The sequence below is a fragment of the Arachis ipaensis genome, chromosome B3 (genome assembly GCF_059453495.1).
Source record: "Arachis ipaensis isolate K30076 ecotype BB chromosome B3, ASM5945349v1, whole genome shotgun sequence".
NCBI classification, from domain to species: domain Eukaryota; kingdom Viridiplantae; phylum Streptophyta; class Magnoliopsida; order Fabales; family Fabaceae; genus Arachis; species Arachis ipaensis.
In genome coordinates, this window is record NC_142438.1 from 116,122,767 (window position 1) to 116,144,208 (window position 21,442).

At 38.7% G+C, this 21,442-nt stretch overlaps 2 protein-coding genes across 2 annotated transcripts; one reads left to right on the forward strand and one right to left on the reverse strand.

Annotated features, from left to right (window-relative positions):
- The first annotated feature begins 5,335 nt into the window (after positions 1 to 5,335).
- On the forward strand, positions 5,336 to 6,997 carry LOC148572158 (uncharacterized). Its single transcript, XM_088507386.1, has one exon. The coding sequence runs from the start codon at positions 5,336 to 5,338 to the stop codon at positions 6,995 to 6,997; it is 1,662 nt and encodes a 553-aa protein (XP_088363512.1).
- Positions 6,998 to 14,571: 7,574 nt separating this feature from the next.
- Positions 14,572 to 19,536, reverse strand: LOC107607626 (uncharacterized). The gene is made up of 6 exons (XM_088507387.1): positions 19,330 to 19,536; positions 19,101 to 19,227; positions 17,429 to 18,548; positions 16,943 to 17,131; positions 14,915 to 16,177; positions 14,572 to 14,764 (listed from the first exon to the last, which is right to left on the reverse strand). The coding sequence occupies exons 1-6, from the start codon at positions 19,534 to 19,536 to the stop codon at positions 14,572 to 14,574; spliced, it is 3,099 nt and encodes a 1,032-aa protein (XP_088363513.1).
- Between the last annotated feature and the right edge of the window lie 1,906 nt (positions 19,537 to 21,442).

The window sequence follows — 21,442 nt, forward strand, 5'->3', positions numbered from 1 at the left end:
CAGAAGTGTACATGAACTGGTTATTAGCAACCATGTCAATGAGTTCTTGAGCTTCTGCAGGCGTTTTCTTTAGGTGAATGGATCCACCTGCAGAAGTGTCCAGTGACATCTTTGATAGCTCAGATAAACCATCATAGAATATATCCAGGATGGTCCATTCTGAAAGCATGTCTGAAGGACACTTTTTGGTCAACTGTTTGTATCTTTTCCAAGCTTCATAGAGGGATTCACCTTCTTTCTGTCTGAAGGTTTGAACATCAGCTCTAAGCTTGCTCAGCTTTTGAGGAGGAAAGTACTTGGCTAAGAAATCCGTGACCAGCTTATCCCACGAGTTCAGGCTGTCTTTAGGTTGAGAGTCCAACCATAATCTAGCTCTGTCTCTTACAGCAAAGGGGAAAAGCATGAGCCTGTAGACTTCAGGATCTACTCCATTAGTCTTAACAGTATCACATATCTGCAAGAATTCAGTTAAGAACTGAAAAGGATCTTCAGATGGAAGTCCATGAAACTTGCAGTTCTGCTGCATCAGAGAAACTAATTGAGGTTTCAGCTCAAAGTTGCTTGCTCCAATGGCAGGAATGGAGATGCTTCTTCCATGTAAATTGGAATTAGGTGCAGTAAAGTCACCAAGCATCTTCCTTACATTGTTGTTGGGTTCGGCTGCCATCTCCTTTACTTGTTCGAAATTTTCAATCAAGTTGTCTCTGGATTGTTGTAATTTAGCTTCTCTTAATTTTCTCTTCAGAGTCCTTTCAGGTTCTGGATCAGCTTCAACAAGAATGCCTTTTTCTCTGTCCCTGCTCATAAGAAAAAGGCGAGAAAAAGAAAAGAAGAGGAATCCTCTATGTCACAGTAAAGAGGTTCCTTATTGTTAGTAGAAAAGAAGAAGAAATTCGAACACAGATAGAGGAGGGGGTTCGAATTTGGTGATGATGTGAGGAAGAGATGTTAGTAGATGAATAAATAAATAGAATAAGATGAGAGAGAAGGAGAAATTTTCGAAAATTATTTTTGAAAAGGAGTTAGTGATTTTTGAAATTGGTTTTTGAAAAATGTTAGTATTTTTTTTTGAAAATTAAGATTTAAAAATTAAAAATTAAAATAATTAATAAATTAAAAAGAAATTTTGAAAAAGGGGGAAGATATTTTCGAAAATGAGAGAGAGAGAGTTAGTTAGGTGGTTTTGAAAAAGTTAAGAAACAAACAAAAAGTTAGTTAGTTGAAACAAATTTTGAAAATCAATTTTGAAAAGATAGGAAGTTAGGAAGTTAGAAAAGATATTTTGAAAATCAAATTTTTGAAAAAGATAAGATGAGAAGATATTTTTGAAAAGATATGATAGAAATTAGTTTTGAAAAAGATTTGATTTTTAAATTCTCAATTAATGACTTGATTCACAAGAAATCACAAGATATGATTCTGGAACTTAAAGTTTGAATCTTTCTTAACAAGCAAGTAACAAACTTCAAATTTTTGAATCAAAACATTAATTGATTATGTTATTTTCGAAAATTTGATATAAAAATAAGAAAAATATTTTTGAAAAATATTTTTGGAATTTTCGAAAATAACTAAGAATTTTGAAAAAGATTTGATTTTTGAAAAAGATTTTGAAAAAGATAAGATTTTCAAATTGAAAATTTGATTTGACTCATAAGAAACAATTTGATTTAAAAAAACTTTTGAAAAAGTCAACTCAAATTTTCGAATTTGATGAGAGAAAAAGGGAAAGATATTTTTTTTAATTTTTTGAAATTTTTATGAAAACATGAAAATTATGTAATGCATGAAATTTTTAGATCAAAACAATGAATGCATGCAAGAATGCTATGAATGTCAAGATGAACACCAAGAACACCATGAATGTCAAGATGAACATCATAGACACAATTTTGAAAAAAAATTTTAATGCAAAGAAAACATGCAAGACACCAAACTTAGAATTCTTTAATGCTTACGCACTAAGAATTCAAGAATGCATATGATAAACATGAAAAGACACAACAAAAAAATCATCAAGATCAAACAAGAAGACTTACCAAGAACAACTTGAAGATCATGAAGAACACTATGAATGCATGAAATTTTCAAAAAATGCAAGATGCACATGCAATTGACACCAAACTTATGATATGACTCAAGACTCAAACAAGAAATACAAAAATATTTTTGATTTTTATGATTTTCTAATTTTTTTGGATTTTTTCGAAAATTATATGAAAAAGAAAAAATAAGGATTCCAAAATTTTTAACATGAATTCCAGGAATCTTGCATTGTTAGTCTAAAGCTTCAGTCCAGGAATTAGACATGGCTCACTAGCCAGCCAAGCTTTCAATGAAAGCTCCGGTCCAAAACACTAGACATGGCCAATGGCCAGCCAAGCTTTAGCATGTAACACCAGAGTATATTGCTCTTGATAACAAATTGCTGCTCATCATTTATCAAGTATGTAACTTACCTCTGATGGTTTGGAAGCCTCAGTCCAAAAGAATTTAGACATGGCTTTACAGCCAGCCAGGCTTCACATGCTTCATGAAACACTAGAATTCATTCTTAAAAATCTTGAATAAAATTTTTGAAAACATTTTTATTTTTTTTGAAAACAGATGAGAGAATTTTAGAAATATTTTTGAAAAATTTTTGAAAATAAAATAAAAAGAAAATTACCTAATCTGAGCAACAGGATGAACCGTCAGTTGTCCAAACTCAAACAATCCCCGGCAACGGCGCCAAAAACTTGGTGCACAAATTGTGAATCGCACTTTTCACAACTCGTACCACTAACCAGCAAGTGCACTGGGTCGTCCAAGTAATACCTTATGTGAGTAAGGGTCGAATCCCACGGAGATTGTTGGTATGAAGCAAGCTATGATCACCTTGTAAATCTCAGTCAGGCAGATATAAATGGATAATGGTGTTTTCGAATAATAATTAGTAAGATAGGGATAGAGGTACTTATGTAAATCATTGGTAGGAATTTCAGATAAGCGAATGGAGATACTTTCGTTCCTCTGAACCTCTGCTTTCCTGCTATCTTCATCCAATCAGTCTTACTCCTTTCCATGGCTGGCTTTATGCAAGGGCATCACCGTTGTCAGTGGCTACATCCCCTCCTCTCAGTGAATAATATGCTCACGCACCCTGTCACGGCACGGCTATTCATCTGTCGGTTCTCGATCATGCTGGAATAGGATTCACCCTCCTTTTGCGTCTGTCACTAACGCCCAACAATCGCGAGTTTGAAGCTCGTCACAGTCATTCAATCATTGAATCCTACTCGGAATACCACAGACAAGGTTTAGACTTTCCGGATTCTCTTGAATGCCGCCATCATTCTAGCTTACGCCACGAAGATTCTGGTTAGGAGATCTAAGAGATATTCATTCTAGCTTAATTCATGTAGAACAGAAGTGTTTGTCGGGCACGCGTTCATAAGGGAGAAGGATGATGAGCGTCACACATAATCATCACCTTCATCACGTTCTTGGGTGCGAATGGATATCTTAGAAGCGAAATAAGATGAATTGAATAGAAAACAGAAGTACTTTGCATTAATCTTTGAGGAACAGCAGAGCTCCACACCTTAATCTATGGAGTGTAGATACTTGACAAACCCCAATTTGATGGTTTGTTTTGTATTGATTTTTGGGGATTTTATCACCTTTTACCCACATTTATTCAATGAAATAGCATGGTTTTATAACTTCTCCCTTAATTGTGCTTAAGAGTGAAAACATGCTTTTTAGGACTCAAAATAGCTAAATTTAATTCACCTTGATTCTATTAGATGCCTTGATATGTTTGTTAAGTGATTTAAGGTTTAGGAGGCAAAGATTGGATCAAGGGAATGAGGAAAGAAAGCATGAAAAGTTGGAGAACTCATGAAGAAATGAAAGAACCGGAAAGCTGTCAAGCCGACCTCCTTGCACTTAAACGACCATAACTTGAGCTACAGAGGTCCAATTGATGCGGTTCCAGTTGGGTTGGAAAGCTAACATCCGGGGCTTCGAAACAATATAAGATTTGCCATAGTTGCTACACGTATGGTGGCGCGCACGCGCAAAGTACGCGCACGCGCCGTTGCTGCCACCTAGTTCACTTAAAGCAAAACATGGCCAACGAATTCTAAAGCCTTGTGGGCCCAATCCAACTCATTTCTGATGCTATTTAAGCCAAGGATTGAAGGGGGAATGAAGATACTTTTCATACTTTAGGTGTTAGTTACCAATTAGTTTAGTTTAGCTTTGTAGTTAGTTTCTAGAGAGAGAAGCTCTCACTTCTCTCTAGAATTAGGATTAGATTTAGTTCAATAATCTTAGATCTAGATTTCAATTCATCTTCTTCTACTTCTATCTCTCAATTCTTTGTTGCTACATTCAATCTTCTTCCATCCTTTTGTTGTAATTTCCTTTATGTTGTTCTTGCATTTTGTTGTAGATCTAGTATTGTTCCTTCCTTTCTCTTTCAATTCAATAAGAGGTAATTCATAATAATTGTTCTTCTTTGCTTTTCTATTGTTGATCTCTTGCCTTTGTAGTTGTAGATTCCTTTAATTCTTGCAATTAATAATGTTTACTTCTATTGCAATCTATGTGTTTGTTGAAATGCCTCTTTTAGTTTTAGTGTAGATTTTGTTCCTCTTGGCCTAGGTAGAGTAATTAGTGACACTTGAGTTATCTAATTCCTTTGTTGATTGATAATTGGAGAGATTGCTAATTGGTTTGGAGTGCACTAAAGCTAGTCTTTCCTTGGGAGTTGGCTAGGACTTGTGGCTCAAGTCAATTCATCCACTTGACTTTCCTTTAATTAGTAAGGGTTAACTAAGTGGTAGCAATGAACAATTCTCATCACAATTGAGAAGGATAACTAGGATAGGACTTCTAGTTCTCACACCTTGCCAAGAGCCTTTTATAGTTGTTAGTTTATTTTCATTGCCATTTACTTTTCATGTTTCTTATCCAAAACCCCAAAATAACTCATAACCAATAACAAGACACTTTATTGTAATTCCTAGGGAGAACGACCCGAGGTCCAATACTTCGGTTTATAAATTTTAGGGGTTTGTACTAGTGACAAACAACTTTTTGTATGAAAGGATTAGTGATTGGTTTAGAAACTATACTTGCAACGGGAATTTATTTGTGAATTCTAAACCGTCAAAAATCCAATCATCAAAATGGCGCCGTTGCCGGGGAATCGCAATGGTGTTATGTTATTGGTTATTGTACATATGTGAATAGTGTGAATATCTTGCTTTTTGCTTTATTTGCTAGTTGTAGAATTTTATTTCTCTTATTTTCCATTATCTTTTGATTTTTGTTTTCTCTTTTCACCATGAATTCTCATTTTGGCTATGAGTGTGATTACAACTATGTTGTAGGTGATGGGAGCTACAATGAAGATGTGTGTCAAGGATGGGATAACCAAAGGTGGGAGGAGCCATATGCTTATGATCAATCCTCTTGGCAACAACCTCCACCAATGCACTATGAAGAAGAGCCATTCTATGATGCATATCAATCCAATGGCTATGGTGAATCTCCTTGTGACTTTCAAGAACCACCACCATATGCCTATGAGTCATATCCTCAACATGAACCTCAACCACACTCACAAGCCTATTTTCAACAAACATCTCCATATGACCATGATCCTTACCTACCATACCAACCTCCTTTTGAACCATATGAGCCATACATGGAACCACAATTCCAAGATTACTACTCCCAAGAACCACCTCAATACACACCACCACCTTACCAAGAAGAACCACCTTCCTATAATGAACTCTTTCTCCAAGATAATGAACCCTCTTATCCACCCCAATTCTCAATGGATGAAACCCTTAGCCTTATACTTCAAGGGCAAGGAGAAATGCAAGGGGAGACACTAGAATTTATGGCTACCTTGACCAAGGTAGTAAGCATTTTAGCCTCCCAATGCTTGAGCACTCAAAGCACTCCCATGGTCACATGTGGAGAACCAATTAAAGAGCATAGCATGAAGGAAAGATTGGAAACTCCGGTGGAAAAGGAGGAATGCTACTTTGTGTTAGAACAATTGGAGGAGCCTATGATTATTAAAGAAAAGGAAGAAGTGGTTGAAGACTTAGGAGATGCGGAACCTCCATGGGAAGCTAAAATCAAAGAAAATCCCTCCAAGAAGAGTAAATTTGATGTTGAGGAGGAATGTGCACAACCTCCGAGGCATATTCTATATGAAGACTTGGAGAGAATGAAGCAAGAATTGAGTTCCCTTGGTGATGAAGATCATGCACCCAATCCTCTTGGTGAAGAATCCTTTGAATTTGAAGAACCTTCTCCCAATGAATTTAAAAGTGATGTGGAGGTAGATTTCTCTCAACCTCCCATTTATGACTTGAGTGATGTTGAAGAGTTAGAGGAAGTTGATGAACAAAGGATTGAAAATGAAGAAGTTTATGAAGAGGTGGAGATTGACAAGGAAGCAAACAAGGGAGTAGAGCTTGCAAGCACATTGGAGATACCTCTTCCCAAGCCACCACCATCCATTCTCTCATTCAAGTGGGTAAATTCCTTATACTTAAGCTTTGTTATTCCCCTTGAATATGGTTTGCTTGAGACGGATGGTCAACTTAGAAAAATTAGTGGCTTTAGGAGTAAAAAGGAGATGGTTAGTGGTTGGAAGCATCCTTCTAGGTTCATTATGGTCACATGTCCAAAGCTTGATAGCAAAGGTTGGTGTATAACTAGAGTACATGGGTCTAGAAGGATGTTTAGTCACTTTGTTGAGAATTCACCTTGCTCACCACCCACATGGATTAATGATAATCAACTTGGAGATGGGTGTGAAGACAAAATATGGGATCCGGGAACACATGAGGATCAACATTGGGAGCCCATGGTTTGTGAAGAACTCCATCAAAGCTTGGAGATATTAATCTTGAATGATGGAGCTTATTGGAAGTCCAAGCATTGGTGGAAGTTCCAAGATGAGTACAAGCACAAGCCACCTTGAGAGAAGCTCCCCATAAGTCCAACTTAAGGACAATAAACAAAAGTGCTAGGTGGGAGACAACCCACTATGGTAAAATCCTTTCATTTTCTTTTTTGTATATATTGGTAGAATTAGTTTAATTTCATATTTTGTTTAGTTAGTTGAGTATGTTTGGTAGTTTAAGTATGTTAAATAAGGTTTTATGGTGTTTTGGTAGCTGTTTGGAGGTTTGGAGTGCTTGGATTGGTGCAAAAACATAGAAAAATTTTTTGAAAAATAGAGCACCATCCACGCATACGCATACATGACGCGTACGCGCACTTTCAGCATTTTCGACCATCCACGCGCGCGCGCCGTGCGTGCGTACGCGTGGATTGAGAAGTTCCAACCTCCATACATTTTCCAGAGAGTTGTGCCTGCGCCGCGCCAACGTTGTGCCTCTGGCACAAACCTATTTGCGCGCTCGCGCACATGACGCGTACGCGCCACTCTCGAAATAAGCCATCCGCGCGCGCGCGACATGCTGATACGTAAAAATTAATTTCACGTATTTACCGGCAAGTATACCGGGTCGTATCAAGTAATAAAACTCACTAAGAGTGAGGTCAATCCCACGGAGATTGGTAGATTAAGCAACTTTAGTCAAATGGTAGATTTAGTCAAGCAAACATGGTTTTGATTTCATGAGATTTGTGAGTTTTGAACATAATTGCAAAAAGTTAAATGGCAAGGAATTTAAAGAACTAGAAGAGAGAAAGAAGATGAAAGTAATTAACTGAAACTTAAAATACAAGAAACTTAAATGACATTAAAGATAAATTGCAAGAAAGTAAAGATTGCAGAATTTTAAAGAGCATAAGAGTAAATAGCAAGAAATATAGAAACAGCATGTAAATGACAAGAATAATGAATTGCAAGAATGTAGAAGGGAATTGGGTAATGGGTATTCAAACAACTAAAGAGCAAAAGAAATGAGAATGAATGATGGAGAGATCATTAAGGATCGGAGATACAAATTTTCATGAATTGATGTTGATCAATTCCTTCTGAATCATGGGTATAGATCCATGGCAATTTGTGGGTAATTGAGTCCCAATCTCTTGGTGACTCAATTTCTCTCAACACAACCAATTGCCACTCTCGTGATCTAATTGTTCATGAGAAGAGATGAAGCTCAATTTCTAATCCAAGCCACACAACTTCCAGAATCTCAACTAAGGAAGGTTACATCTCACATACCAACCAAAGTATATTGATCAAGGAAGTCATGAAAGGATGAACTCTAAACTAAATTATGTAGCTCCTTTCTCAAATTCACTACATAATTCATATAGATTAATCCCTCTCTCGATGGTGATTGAATCTATGAAGAACAAGAGTTTCCTTTTAGATGAACCACTTGAATTGAGAAGGAAAAGAAAATTTATCAACTCATTCAAAAGAGTAGAGCTCCTCCCCCTAATGAAAATGGGGTTTAGTGAATCATAGCTCTAAATTAAACAATAAATGCAAAAGTAAACATTCAAATTGAGTCGAGAAGAAGTGATGAAGAATGGAGAAGAAGTTCTTAAAACTGTAATTCAAAGTTGCAAGAAGAACAAAATAGAAAACCGGTGAGAAAAATGTCTAAGTCTAAAAACAAGTCAAAAGTAAAAAGTAAAGTAAAGGTCCCTCTAAGTACCAAACTTTTCTCTATTTATACTACTCCTAAAACTTCTTCAGAGATCTTCAATTTGGGCTAGCAATGTGGGCTTTCTCATTGTTGAATTCTTGGCTCAATGGACGAAGTTGCTGGCCTTTGTGAGGAACAGAGGAAGCAGAGCAAGTTGTCATCAAATCTGGCCCATTGAGGGGCGTTGTTAGTGATAACTCCAGGCATAATGCACGTTGGCAACGTGCCAATGACTTTCCTGGAAGTGAGCTTTGAGACTTGGGCGTTGTTGGCCCAAGTTGTTGCTAACAACTTGCTCTTCTTCTTCTTGACCCTTCTCTCATGCTTAATTTTGCCCAGAATTTGAGTATCAATCCTCTACTTCAATATGGACTATCATATATCATTGGAAAGCTCAGAGTGTCTTCTTTCTAATGCACTTGGAATCATCTCAATTGGATTTTTCTAGCTCAAGTTATGCTTCCTCAAAGAAGGTAAGGTCAAGCTGCCAAGTTGTTGTGGATAACGCCCCCTTTCTCCCAAGTTGGCAACGTGCCAAGCCTCCCAAGGCTGCAACAATGGGCTGGCGTTATTGCCAACAACGCCCCCTTTGCAGCACGTTGCCAACGTGCTCGACCCTTCTCCAGGGTTGCCTTGTGGCTTCCTTCAATTTCAACCTCATTTTCTTATTTTTGGGGCCTAAAGATGACTCTGATTCAAGCTTCCATTTCATGCTTCACTATAGACTATCATATATGGTTGGAAAGCTCTGAATGTCAGCTTTCCAATGCATTTGGAATCACTCAATTTGGATTTCTACAACTCAAGTTATGCTCGTTTGAAGGAGACCTGGTTAGGCTGCCAAAATCGCACACGTTTTTGGTAAAAACGCCCTTGTTTCCAGCGTTGGCAACGCCAGCTTTTGAAGCTTCAAAATGAATGCTAACCCCATACTATGATATATGGTTGGAAAGCTCTGGATGTCTACTTTCAAATGCCGTTGAAATCACCTCATTTGGAGTTTTGTAGCTCAAGATATACTCCATTGAAGGAGGTAAGGTCAGGCTGCCTTGTTGGAGTTGTTGTGGATAACGCCCCTATATTCCAAGTTGGCAACGCCAGCTTCTTTTCCTGGGCATCCTCCATGCTTGGGCGTTGTCACCAAACACTCTAGCTCTTCCTGGAGTTGGCAACGTGCTCGACTACTCCTCAAGGCTCCATTCTTGTTGCTTGGCGTTGTCTTGGATAACGCCTATGGTTCCTGGCGTTGGCAACGCCAGCTCCTCTTCCTCCAGGGCCAAGCCTTGATTGCCTGGCGTTGCCAAGGAACACGCCCCTTGTTTCTGGCGTTGGCAACGCCCTCGACACTCTCCTTGGCTCAGCTCTTTGCTTGCCTGCGTTGCCATCAAACACTCACTCATTTCTCCAAGTTGGCAACGCCCAAATGCTTCTCCAGGGCTGCCTGGCGTTGCCAAGGGACACGCCTCTTATTCCTGGCGTTGGCAACGCCCTCGACACCTCCTCCTTGGCCAAATTCTTCTAGCTCACGTTGTCTTGAATAACTCACCCTTTCTCCAAGTTGGCAACGCCCAAATGCTTCTCCAGGGCTGCCTGGCGTTGCCAAGGGACACGCCTCTTATTCCTGGCATTGGCAACGCCCTCGACACCTCCTCCTTGGCCAAATTCTTCTAGCTCACGTTGTCTTGAATAACTCACCCTTTCTCCCAAGTTGGCAACGCCCAAGTGCTTCTCCAGGGTGCTTGGCGTTGCCTTCAACAACTCACCTTTTCTCCAAGTTGGCAACGCCAATACTTGCTCTTCTTCTTGCCCAACTTGCTTCTTGAGTTGTTGCCAAACACTCCAATGTAACTCCAAGTTAGCAACGTGCATAGTCTTCATAGGAAACCACTTTCTTGCTATGTTGCTTGTGCTCTTCCTCAAGTGAGGCTTCATTGGCGTTGGCAACTTGAATTCCAAGTTGCCAACGTGCTAGTTGCTAGTCCTGAAGGAATTGTTGGCCACTTGTTTGCTTCATTCTTGCTTCAATGCTTTCTTTTTTCCTCACCTATCATTAACAAAGGAAATTGCTTCAAAGTCTTACCAATCCATGCAAATCAATTTCATGAGATTCATTCATAATCATTCATTTATGCATTCCTTGAATTATTTGCATGAACTTGGCTACAATTAACATGGTCCTTGGTATTCTTATGCATGAAAATAAAGCTCATAAGAACACTTGTTTATTTCAAAGAAAATGAATGAAACTAAGCTAAAACTAACTAAATAAACTAGCTAATGTATCAAATATGCAAATGCATCACAACACCAAACTTAAAATATTGCTTGTCCTCAAGCAAGAAATAGAATAATTTGATCACAGAATTTAAGATGCAAAAGTTGAGTATCCTAACAGAGAAGAATTCTTCCTAAAAATAAATTGTCATCCTCAATTGTGTAGTCATCTGTTTAGTGGAACTGATCAAGGCTAATCCTAATTTCAAGTTGAAATGCTTGCTTCATTACTAGGTTGGTTAGTTTCACTATACTCTTCTTTTCTTTACCTCACACAGAGTCCTTGAGTTATTCTTTTTCTCTACTTCTTCTTTCTACCTTTTTCACTTTTCCTTTGTTTCAATTGAGCTAAAAATCTTGTCTTAAGGCGGCTCTTTAGCATAAGCTTTCAATCAACAATCCCAAACCAGTTGGTTTAAGTTGTTAAGTGTTGAAGCACTCTTAAAGATTTACTAACTCAAGCCTCTTTCCTTAACACATTCAATCACAGGCATTTAACATTAAAATCTTATTTGGATAGTGGTGTCCAGCACCTCTTTGGGTTGCTAAATGTTCTGTTATAGAGCTACTCTTGATTGTGAGTTTTCAATCGATAATCCCGAGTTAGTTAACTCAAGTTACCGGGTGATGAAGCACCCCTCGGATTTACTAACCCAAGTATGTCTCCTAACATCAATCACCACAGACACATATCCAAACTTTGTCATTGATGCCTAGCCTTTCATATATTCTTTTCTTTGTCTTCTTCAATCTTTTTGTATACTTCGTTGTCAAGGATCTCTTGTGCTTCTAAGTTCTTGAGTCTTGTATTCCTTAACCAACTAGTTTTTTTGTAAGCAAGCATCTTAACTCCTTTTGCTTTCTTAAGCTCTTGATTTTGTTCACAATGAAAGCAAATATGTACTACACTTTGTATCTGACTATTTTATTTTCTTAGGCTAGATTTCTCTCTATTCTTGCTTAAACTACATCTCTTATTCCATTATCAAGTGAAAATACTTAAGACAGACAAACATTCCAAGCATGTGAGTGATACATGAAATATGCAAGATAAGTGATAATGCAAAAAGGAAAAACAACTTAGAAGGTACACCATATTTCAGACATACATCTTCTTTATTTAATAAGATACTAAAGAAAAGAACTCCACCACCTTTAGTCTTTATGTCCCTTTCCTTTGCCCTTTGGATCTTCTTTCTTCTTCTTTCTCACTTCTCCTTGTTGTTTTGTTGTTGACTCCCCCTCTTCTCTTTGCCATACTCCTGTGCTTATCATTGTCTCCTTTAGCCTCTCAGCATTGAATCTCACCCTAGCAAGTTCTTGCTCTTCGAATATCTTGCGTGCTTCATTGAAGTGTTTGACTTGTGGGTTGATCAGTGGGGCTGCTCCACAAAGGTAGCTGAGTTTCTCTTGGGTGCATATATCATAATCAAGTCTATCTTTATGTCTGGCCTCCCTGAACATTCTGCTCTCATTGAATTCTCTGTGAAATGCATCATGTCTAGTATCCATCCTATTGAGAAGCTCCCTTTGCTGAGCTTGCTCCTTCCTTAGTTGAGCTTGTTCCTGTATTACTTTCTCCATGGATCTTTCATGTTCAACAGTTGCATTGTTGATGGCTTCATACATCTTGGCATATTGTTCTTGTTGTTGTTCCATCATGTGTGTTTGATATTCATTTTGTTGGCTCATCCATTGAACTTGAACTTCTCTTTGTTGATTCATTATCTGCCAAAGGTCCCTTTGTTGTCGAGCTTGTTCCTCTTGGCTCCTTTGAATTTGTGAATATTGCCCAGAGATTCCTTCCAAAGCGGCTTGGAGTTGATTCATGTTCAAGACACTTGTTCCTTCCATTTCTTGGGGCTCTTCTTCTTGTCTTGCTTCCTTCCTTTTCTTCTTTCTTGCTAAAGGTTGCCTCTCCAATTGTGTTGTGGTGATAAATTCCAACCTTTCCTTGGTGAGGGGTTTTTCAATAGAGACCACGTCAGTTTCTCCAAATTTTTGGAGAGGTACTCCAGCTTCTTCACATAAACGCAGAATAGTGCTAGGGTATCCTAGCCAACTGTCCTGTTTGACCTTCTCAGCTATGTCAATGATGTTTGTGGCTATGATTTCTCCCACATTGATCTCCCCTCCTTTCATTATGCAGTGGATCATTATTGCTCTATTCACTGTCACTTCAGAATTATTTGAAGTAGGGATTAATGATCTCCTTACTATGTCATGCCATCCCTTTGCTTGAGGTATGAGATCACCTCTTCTGAGTTTGAGTGGTTGTTTTTGTGAGTCCAACACCCAATCCGTGCTCACTCTGCACAAGTCACTTAGTATATCCATATATCTTGGATCATTTTCAACCCTTTCCTCATAGCTAGCTTGTTTGAAACGTTTTGGTTTGATCTTTAGCACCCTGTTGATGGTGTCTGGACTAAAGTTAACCTTCACCCCTCTTACATAGCTCATGTATGGCTCTTCATCAACAAATTCTCTTATCACATTGGTGTAAAACTCATGGATGAGTAACATGCTTACCTCTTGAGGTTGGTTACAAAGAAGCTCCCATCCCCTCTTTCTAATTATTTTTTGTATCTCAGGGTATTCTTCCTTTTTTAGCTTGAAAGATAACTCCGGAACAACATCTTTGCTTGACATCCAACTAAAGATAAGCTCATTGTGTTTGGATTTGAATCTTCTTCGATCAAAGTTGCTTTGTTCTCCATCTTCTCTCCTAGCTCTTGATGATGAGGCCATTGAAATTCAGTTACAAGGGTCAAATCTTCCAACACCAAACTTAGAATAAAGCTTGTCCTCAAGCATAAGGAGAACGTTTATGAAGGGAGTGGGGATAGATATGGGGATACGGTGAGGAGTGCAAGCTTGAATTTGAGTGTGAGAGGGGAAAAAAAGGAAGTGTGGTTTCGGATATGCAAAGTGGAGTGATGAAATGTGATGATGGATGGTAGTATATATGGAAGTGAGGACAAAGTGAGGTTTGATGATTGTGGTTGGAGTGTTTTGAAGTCATATATATGATGGGAGAATGAAGTTAATTCGGTCATAGCATGGGGAGCATGCATCTTCGTTGCTAGCTAAGGGGTTTTGGTTAATGCACATACTCCAAGGTACATGTGGGTGCACAAAACCCAAGGCACATGTGACTCCTACTTTCTTGTGAGCTCCTTTTCAAGATTCTCCCATCACTCTCCTGCAAGAATAATACATAAGCTTTAGGATTGATTTGGACTTATATTAAAAGAATTCAACGAGAATATAATGCCACTAATGAAAATGTTTTTTTTTTTTTTTGAAATTTTTTGAATTTTTTTTTTTTGAAGATTGCTTTCATATAACTAAAAGAAATTGATTGTACTTTCATGGCCTAGCACTTCCGTGTATGTATGGACACCAAACTTAGTTTGTGGCTAAGTGTTGTAGAACAAACTTTTGCCATTGCTTCAAGATTGGCCACACCAAACTTAGTGCCCCTGTATACACTATGTGCTAGCTTAATCTTTATTCACTTAGATGTATATGATGCAACTTCTCATTATTGACTACTAAAGTATGAAAATAAAAGACTCCTGTGCATGGGTTGCCTCCCATGAAGCGCTTGTTTATTGTCCTTAGCTTGACAATGCAGTTTCCTTGCTCATGCTAAGAGTTGTACACTCTCTTCCTTGCTCCAGGGACCACCAAGATAAAGTTTCACCCTATGTCCATTGGCTGTGAAAGTCTGTTTTGAGGCCTCATCGAGTAATTCCACATAGCCATGAGGAGATACTTTTGTGATGGTGTATGGACCAGTCCATCTAGACCTTAGCTTCCCAGGGAAAATCTTTAGTCTTGAGTTGAATAACAACACCTTTTGGCCTGGTTCGAATGTCCTTTGGGATATCCTCCTGTCATGCCACCTTTTTTCTCTTTCTTTGTATATTTTGGCATTTTCATAGGCTTCTAATCTGAACTCCTCCAATTCATTGAGTTGTAGTAACCTCTTTTCTCCTGCTGCTTGAGCATCTAAATTCAAAAGTTTGGTGGCCCAAAAGGCCTTGTGTTCAAGCTCTACAGGGAGATGGCATGCTTTCCCATATACCAGCTGAAATGGAGATTTTCCTATTGGCGTTTTGAATGCAGTTCTATATGCCCAAAGTGCATCATCCAGCTTCCTAACCCAATCCTTTCTTGTTGCTCCCACAGTTTTCTCTAGGATCCTCTTTAGCTCTCTGTTAGCAAGTTCAGCTTGTCCATTTGTTTGTGGGTGGTAAGGTGTAGCCACTTTGTGAGTAACCCCATATTTGTAGAGTAGAGAGTTTAGTTGCCTGTTACAAAAGTGGCTTCCCCCATCACTTATAAGTCCCTTTGGCACTCCAAATCTTGTGAAGATGTTTCTCTTTAGGAATTGTAGCACCACGTTGGTATCACATGTAGTGGTGGCTATGGCTTCTACCCATTTTGAAACATATTCTATTGCCACCAATATATATTTGAATGTGTAAGATGGAGGAAAGGGTCCCATGAAGTCTATTCCCCACAAATCAAAGAGTTCCACTTCCAAAATGAACTTCTGAGGCATCTCATTTTTCCTTGTTAAACTCCCTGTTCTTTGACACTCATTGCAATGACCTAAAAAGTTTCTAGCATCCTTGAAGATTGAAGGCCAGTAGAAACCACTTTGAAGTACCTTTGCAGCAGTTCTCTCAGCTCCAAAATGGCCACCATAGCTTGAGTTGTGACAATGCCATAGTATGTCCTTCATCTCAACCTCTGGTACACACCTTCTTATCATTCCATCTTGGCATTTTTTGAATAAAAATGGCTCATCCCAGAAGAAGAACTTAGCCTCATGTAACAACTTCTTGACTTGTTGTTTTGTGTACTCTTGTGGTATGATTCTTCCTGCCTTGTAGTTTGCCATGTCTGCGAACCAAGGAATATGTTGAATTTGCAAGAGATGCTCATCTGGAAATTCCTCGTTTATTGATTGAAGATTGTCTTGACATGTATCTTGTGGCACTCTTGATAAATGGTCAGCAACTTGATTCTCACTACCCTTTCTATCATTTATCTCAATGTCAAACTCTTGTAGGAGTAGTACCCATCTGATTAGTCTTGGTTTGGCATCCTGTTTGGACATGAGATACTTAAGAGCAGCATGGTCAGTATACACTAAAACTTTAGATCCAATCAAATATTTTCTAAACTTATCAAAAGCATACACCACGGCTAGCAACTCTTTCTCTGTTGTAGTGTAATTTCTTTGAGTTTCATTCAACACTTTACTTGCATAATAGATAACATGAAGCTTCTTTTCCTTCCTCTGCCCCAACACAGCACCAATTGCAAGATCACTTGCATCACACATGAGTTCAAAAGGCAATCCCCAACTTGGGGGTGTGATGATTGGTGCCGTGGTTAGCTTAGCTTTTAGAGTTTCAAAAGCATGTTTACATTCATCATCAAAGAGGAAAGGATTGTTTACCACTAGCAAGTTACTTAGTGGCTTTGCTATTTTGAAAAAATCTTTGATGAATCTTCTATAAAAACCAGCATGCCCTAAGAAACTTCTAACAGCTTTTACACTAGTTGGTAAAGGAAGTTTTTCTATAATTTCTACTTTTGCCTTATCAACTTCTATACCCTCTCTTGAAATTTTGTGACCAAGGACAATGCCTTCGGGTACCATGAAATGGCATTTCTCCCAGTTTAAAACCAAATTAGTCTCTTGGCACCTTTTCAAGACTAGAGTAAGATGGTGCAAGCAAATATTGAAAGAATCACCAAAGACAGAGAAATCATCCATAAAGACTTCAATAAATTTTTCTACCATGTCCGAGAAGATTGATAGCATGCATCTCTGAAAGGTGGCTGGGGCATTACACAATCCGAATGGCATTCTCCTGTAAGCAAAGACTCCAAAAGGGCAAGTAAAAGAGGTATTCTCTTGATCCATGGGGTCAACTACGATTTGGTTATACCCAGAATATCCATCGAGAAAACAGTAATAGGCATGGCCAGCCAACCTTTCAAGCATCTGGTCAATGAAAGGTAGGGGGAAATGGTCTTTTCGTGTGGCATCATTCAGCCTCCTATAGTCAATGCACATCCTCCATCCAGTCACTGTTCTTGTTGGAATAAGATCATTCTTCTCATTGACAATGACAGTCATTCCACCTTTCTTGGGTACTACTTGAACTGGGCTAACCCATGGACTGTCAGAGATGGGGTAAATAATCCCAGCTTTACATAGCTTCAGCACTTCTTTTTGAACCACCTCTTTCATTGTGGGATTTAATCTTCTTTGAGGTTGTACCACTGGTTTGGAATTCTCCTCCAAGAGTATCTTGTGCATGCATATGGCAGGGCTTATGCCTTTCAAGTCATCAATGGTCCATCCCAGCGCCTCTTTGTGAGCTCTCAATACTACAAGTAGCTTTTCTTCTTCCTCTACACTCAATGTAGAATTGATGATCACTGGGAAGCTATCCTCTTCACCAAGGAATGCATACTTAAGATGAGGGGGTAATGGTTTCAACTCTTGTTGTGATGCCTTTTCTTTCTTAGCTTCACTTGGTTCCTCTGGTGCTTCCACTTTGTTTTCTTCTTGTCCCTGGATGTCCTGGACCTCCCCTTGTATCACTTGATGGTTCATCTCAAGTACTTCTTCAACTAAGGAATCCACCACATCAATCCTCATGCAACTTTCTTTCTCAACCGGGTGTTGCATTGCCTTAAAGACATTTATGGTCATTTGTTCATCATGTACCCTGAAGATCATTTCTCCTTTTTCCACATCAATGATTGTTCTAGCCGTAGCCAAGAAGGGCCTACCAAGGATGACTGAGTTGCTCCCCTCTTCGTCCATATCTAGGACCACAAAATCAGCTGGGAATATAAAGTTCCCCACTTTTACCAAGAGATTCTCAACTACACCATTTGGTATTTTGATAGATCTGTCAGCAAGTTGTAGTGACATTCTTGTGGGTTTCACTTCCTCTATCATCATTTTCTTCATCATGGTCAGGGGCATTAAGTTAATGCTTGCTCCCAGGTCACAGAGTGATTTATCAATGGCTATATTTCCAATTGTGCATGGTATGAGGAAGCTGCCTGGATCCTTGAGTTTTGGTGGTAGTCCCCTTTGAATAATGGCACTACACTCTTGATTGAGAATCACTGTTTCTTTCTCCTGCCAACTTCTCTTCTTGGTGATTAATTCTTTAAGAAACTTAGCATATAGTGGCATTTGTTCCAAGGCCTCTGCTAATGGGATGTTAATTTCAAGTTTCTTAAAGAGTTCCAAGAACCTTGGGAATTGTTGATCTTTCGTCTTTTTATGTATCCTGGTTGGATATGGAAGCTTGGGTACATAGGCTTTCACTCCTTCATTCTTGTCCTCCTGTTGTGGCTTTACACTCTCCTTGTCATTGAATTGGTTGTTTGGAGTGGGCGTCTTGCTCTGTGGTTTTTCGTCTTCATTGCCCTCTTGAGGTGTTGCTATCTTGTCTTCATCTTGCTTGCTTGATGTGCCTTGCTCTTTGAGTTTTGTTGCTTCCTTGTTAAGACTTTCTCCAATTACTTTTCCACTTCTCAACTGAAGAGCTTTGCATTCTTCTCTTGGGTTGGGCACTGTGTCACTTGGGAGAATATTGGTTGGCCGTTCAGCTTGTTTAGCCAATTGTCCCACTTGCCGTTCAAGGCTCTTCATGGTAGCTTCATTTCTCTCTTGCACTTTGACCAAGCTTTGAGTGGACTGAGCAATTGTTTGTATGGCTGCCTCAAGACTTGAAATTCTACTCTCATGATGGTCTATTGGTGGTATGATGGGGTTGGAATGAGGTTGTTGGAAATTGTTTGGAGCATTGAGGTGGGTATTTTGTGAGTTGAATGGTGGTGTGGAAAAGTTATTTTGGTGAGTTTGTGAATTGTTGTGGGGTGGTTGATATGTGTTTTGTGGTTTCTTGTATTGGTTAGTGTTGTTAGATGGGTGATTTTGGTTGTGTGTGTTGCGGGAGTGGTTGGAGTTATTGTTTTTCTGCCACTGGTTTTGATTATCACCCCATCTCAAGCTGGGGTGATTCCTCCAAGATGGGTTGTATGTGTCACCATGGAAGTCATTTTGAAATGAACTTGAGGTATTTTGCATGTATTGGACTTGTTCTTGTTGTTGCTCAACGTTGCCTGCTTCATTTTGATCCCATTCAGTTGAAGCTTGATTTGTTGTGCTCACTGAAGCTAGTTGGAGGCCTTCTATTCTCTTGGCCATCATTTCCATTTGTTGCTGGATTTGTTGGTGCATCAACTTGTTCTGTGCCAAGATAGTGTCCACTCCTTCTAGTTCCAATACACCCTTCTTTTGCATAGGTTGGCGTTGCCTTTGATGAGCAAAGAAGTATTGGTTATTTGTCACCATGTCTATGAGATTCTGAGCTTCTTCGGCTGTATTCATTAATTGTAGTGAGCCTCCTGCAGAGTAATCCAAAGACTCTTGAGATTTTTCAGTCAACCCCTCATAGAAATTTTGAAGCTTATCCCATTCACTGAACATCTCAGGTGGACATTTTCTAAGCAGAGCTTTGTATCTTTCCCATGCCTCATATAATGTTTCCCCATCCATTTGAGTGAACGTTTGTACCTCTGTTTTTAACCTTATGATCCTCTGAGGTGGATAGAATTTGGATAGGAATTTGTTCACCAGATCATCCCAAGTGTTGATACTCTCCTTGGGGAATGTTTCTAGCCATTGAAATGCCTTGTCTCTCAAAGAGAATGGGAACAATAGTAGCTTGTAAACATCTGGATGCACACCATTTGTCTTGACAGTTTCACAAATTCTTAGGAAGACAGATAGGTGTTGATTTGGGTCCTCAAGTGGGCCTCCTCCATAGGAACAATTGTTTTGCACAAGGGTGATGAGTTGAGGCTTCAATTCAAAATTGTTTGCATGAACATTGGGGGCAAGTATACTACTCCCACAGTGTCTTGGATTTGGGAGGGTGTAAGAAGCTAGAACTCTCCTTTGAGGTGGGTTGTTATTGTTGGCAACTCCTTCTGGGTTGTTATTGTTGGTAACTCCCTCAGCATGATTATGTGAAGTGCCCTCCATGACTTGTTCTTCTTCTTCTGAATCCTCTTCTCCAACAATGTATTTCCCTCTTTCAGCTCTTCTTAATCTCCTGAGGGTTCTTTCGTCTTGTTCACAAAAAGTGGGTATAGTTCTCCTTGTACCTGACATGCAACCAAAGCATAAGAATCACACAACTCCAGAAAGGCAACAACACTTCAATCCATGGCTGAAGTGAAATGTTAGTTGGTTTAAGCAAAAATTCAAACAGTTAGTGTGTTAGTAAAAAGTTAGAGAGAAAAAATAAAAAAATGCTAGATCTAGATCTTCATTTCACTTAATCATTGTCAATCTTTTCCAATCCCCGGCAACGGCGCCAAAAACTTGATATGTAAAAATTAATTTCACGTATTTACCGGCAAGTATACCGGGTCGTATCAAGTAATAAAACTCACTAAGAGTGAGGTCGATCCCACGGAGATTGGTAGATTAAGCAACTTTAGTCAAATGGTAGATTTAGTCAAGCAAACATGGTTTTGATTTCATGAGATTTGTGAGTTTTGAACATAATTGCAAAAAGTTAAATGGCAAGGAATTTAAAGAACTAGAAGAGAGAAAGAAGATGAAAGTAATTAACTGAAACTTAAAATACAAGAAACTTAAATGACATTAAAGATAAATTGCAAGAAAGTAAAGATTGCAGAATTTTAAAGAGCATAAGAGTAAATAGCAAGAAATATAGAAACAGCATGTAAATGACAAGAATAATGAATTGCAAGAATGTAGAAGGGAATTGGGTAATGGGTATTCAAACAACTAAAGAGCAAAAGAAATGAGAATGAATGATGGAGAGATCATTAAGGATCGGAGATACAAATTTTCATGAATTGATGTTGATCAATTCCTTCTGAATCATGGGTATAGATCCATGGCAATTTGTGGGTAATTGAGTCCCAATCTCTTGGTGACTCAATTTCTCTCAACACAACCAATTGCCACTCTCGTGATCTAATTGTTCATGAGAAGAGATGAAGCTCAATTTCTAATCCAAGCCACACAACTTCCAGAATCTCAACTAAGGAAGGTTACATCTCACATACCAACCAAAGTATATTGATCAAGGAAGTCATGAAAGGATGAACTCTAAACTAAATTATGTAGCTCCTTTCTCAAATTCACTACATAATTCATATAGATTAATCCCTCTCTCGATGGTGATTGAATCTATGAAGAACAAGAGTTTCCTTTTAGATGAACCACTTGAATTGAGAAGGAAAAGAAAATTTATCAACTCATTCAAAAGAGTAGAGCTCCTCCCCCTAATGAAAATGGGGTTTAGTGAATCATAGCTCTAAATTAAACAATAAATGCAAAAGTAAACATTCAAATTGAGTCGAGAAGAAGTGATGAAGAATGGAGAAGAAGTTCTTAAAACTGTAATTCAAAGTTGCAAGAAGAA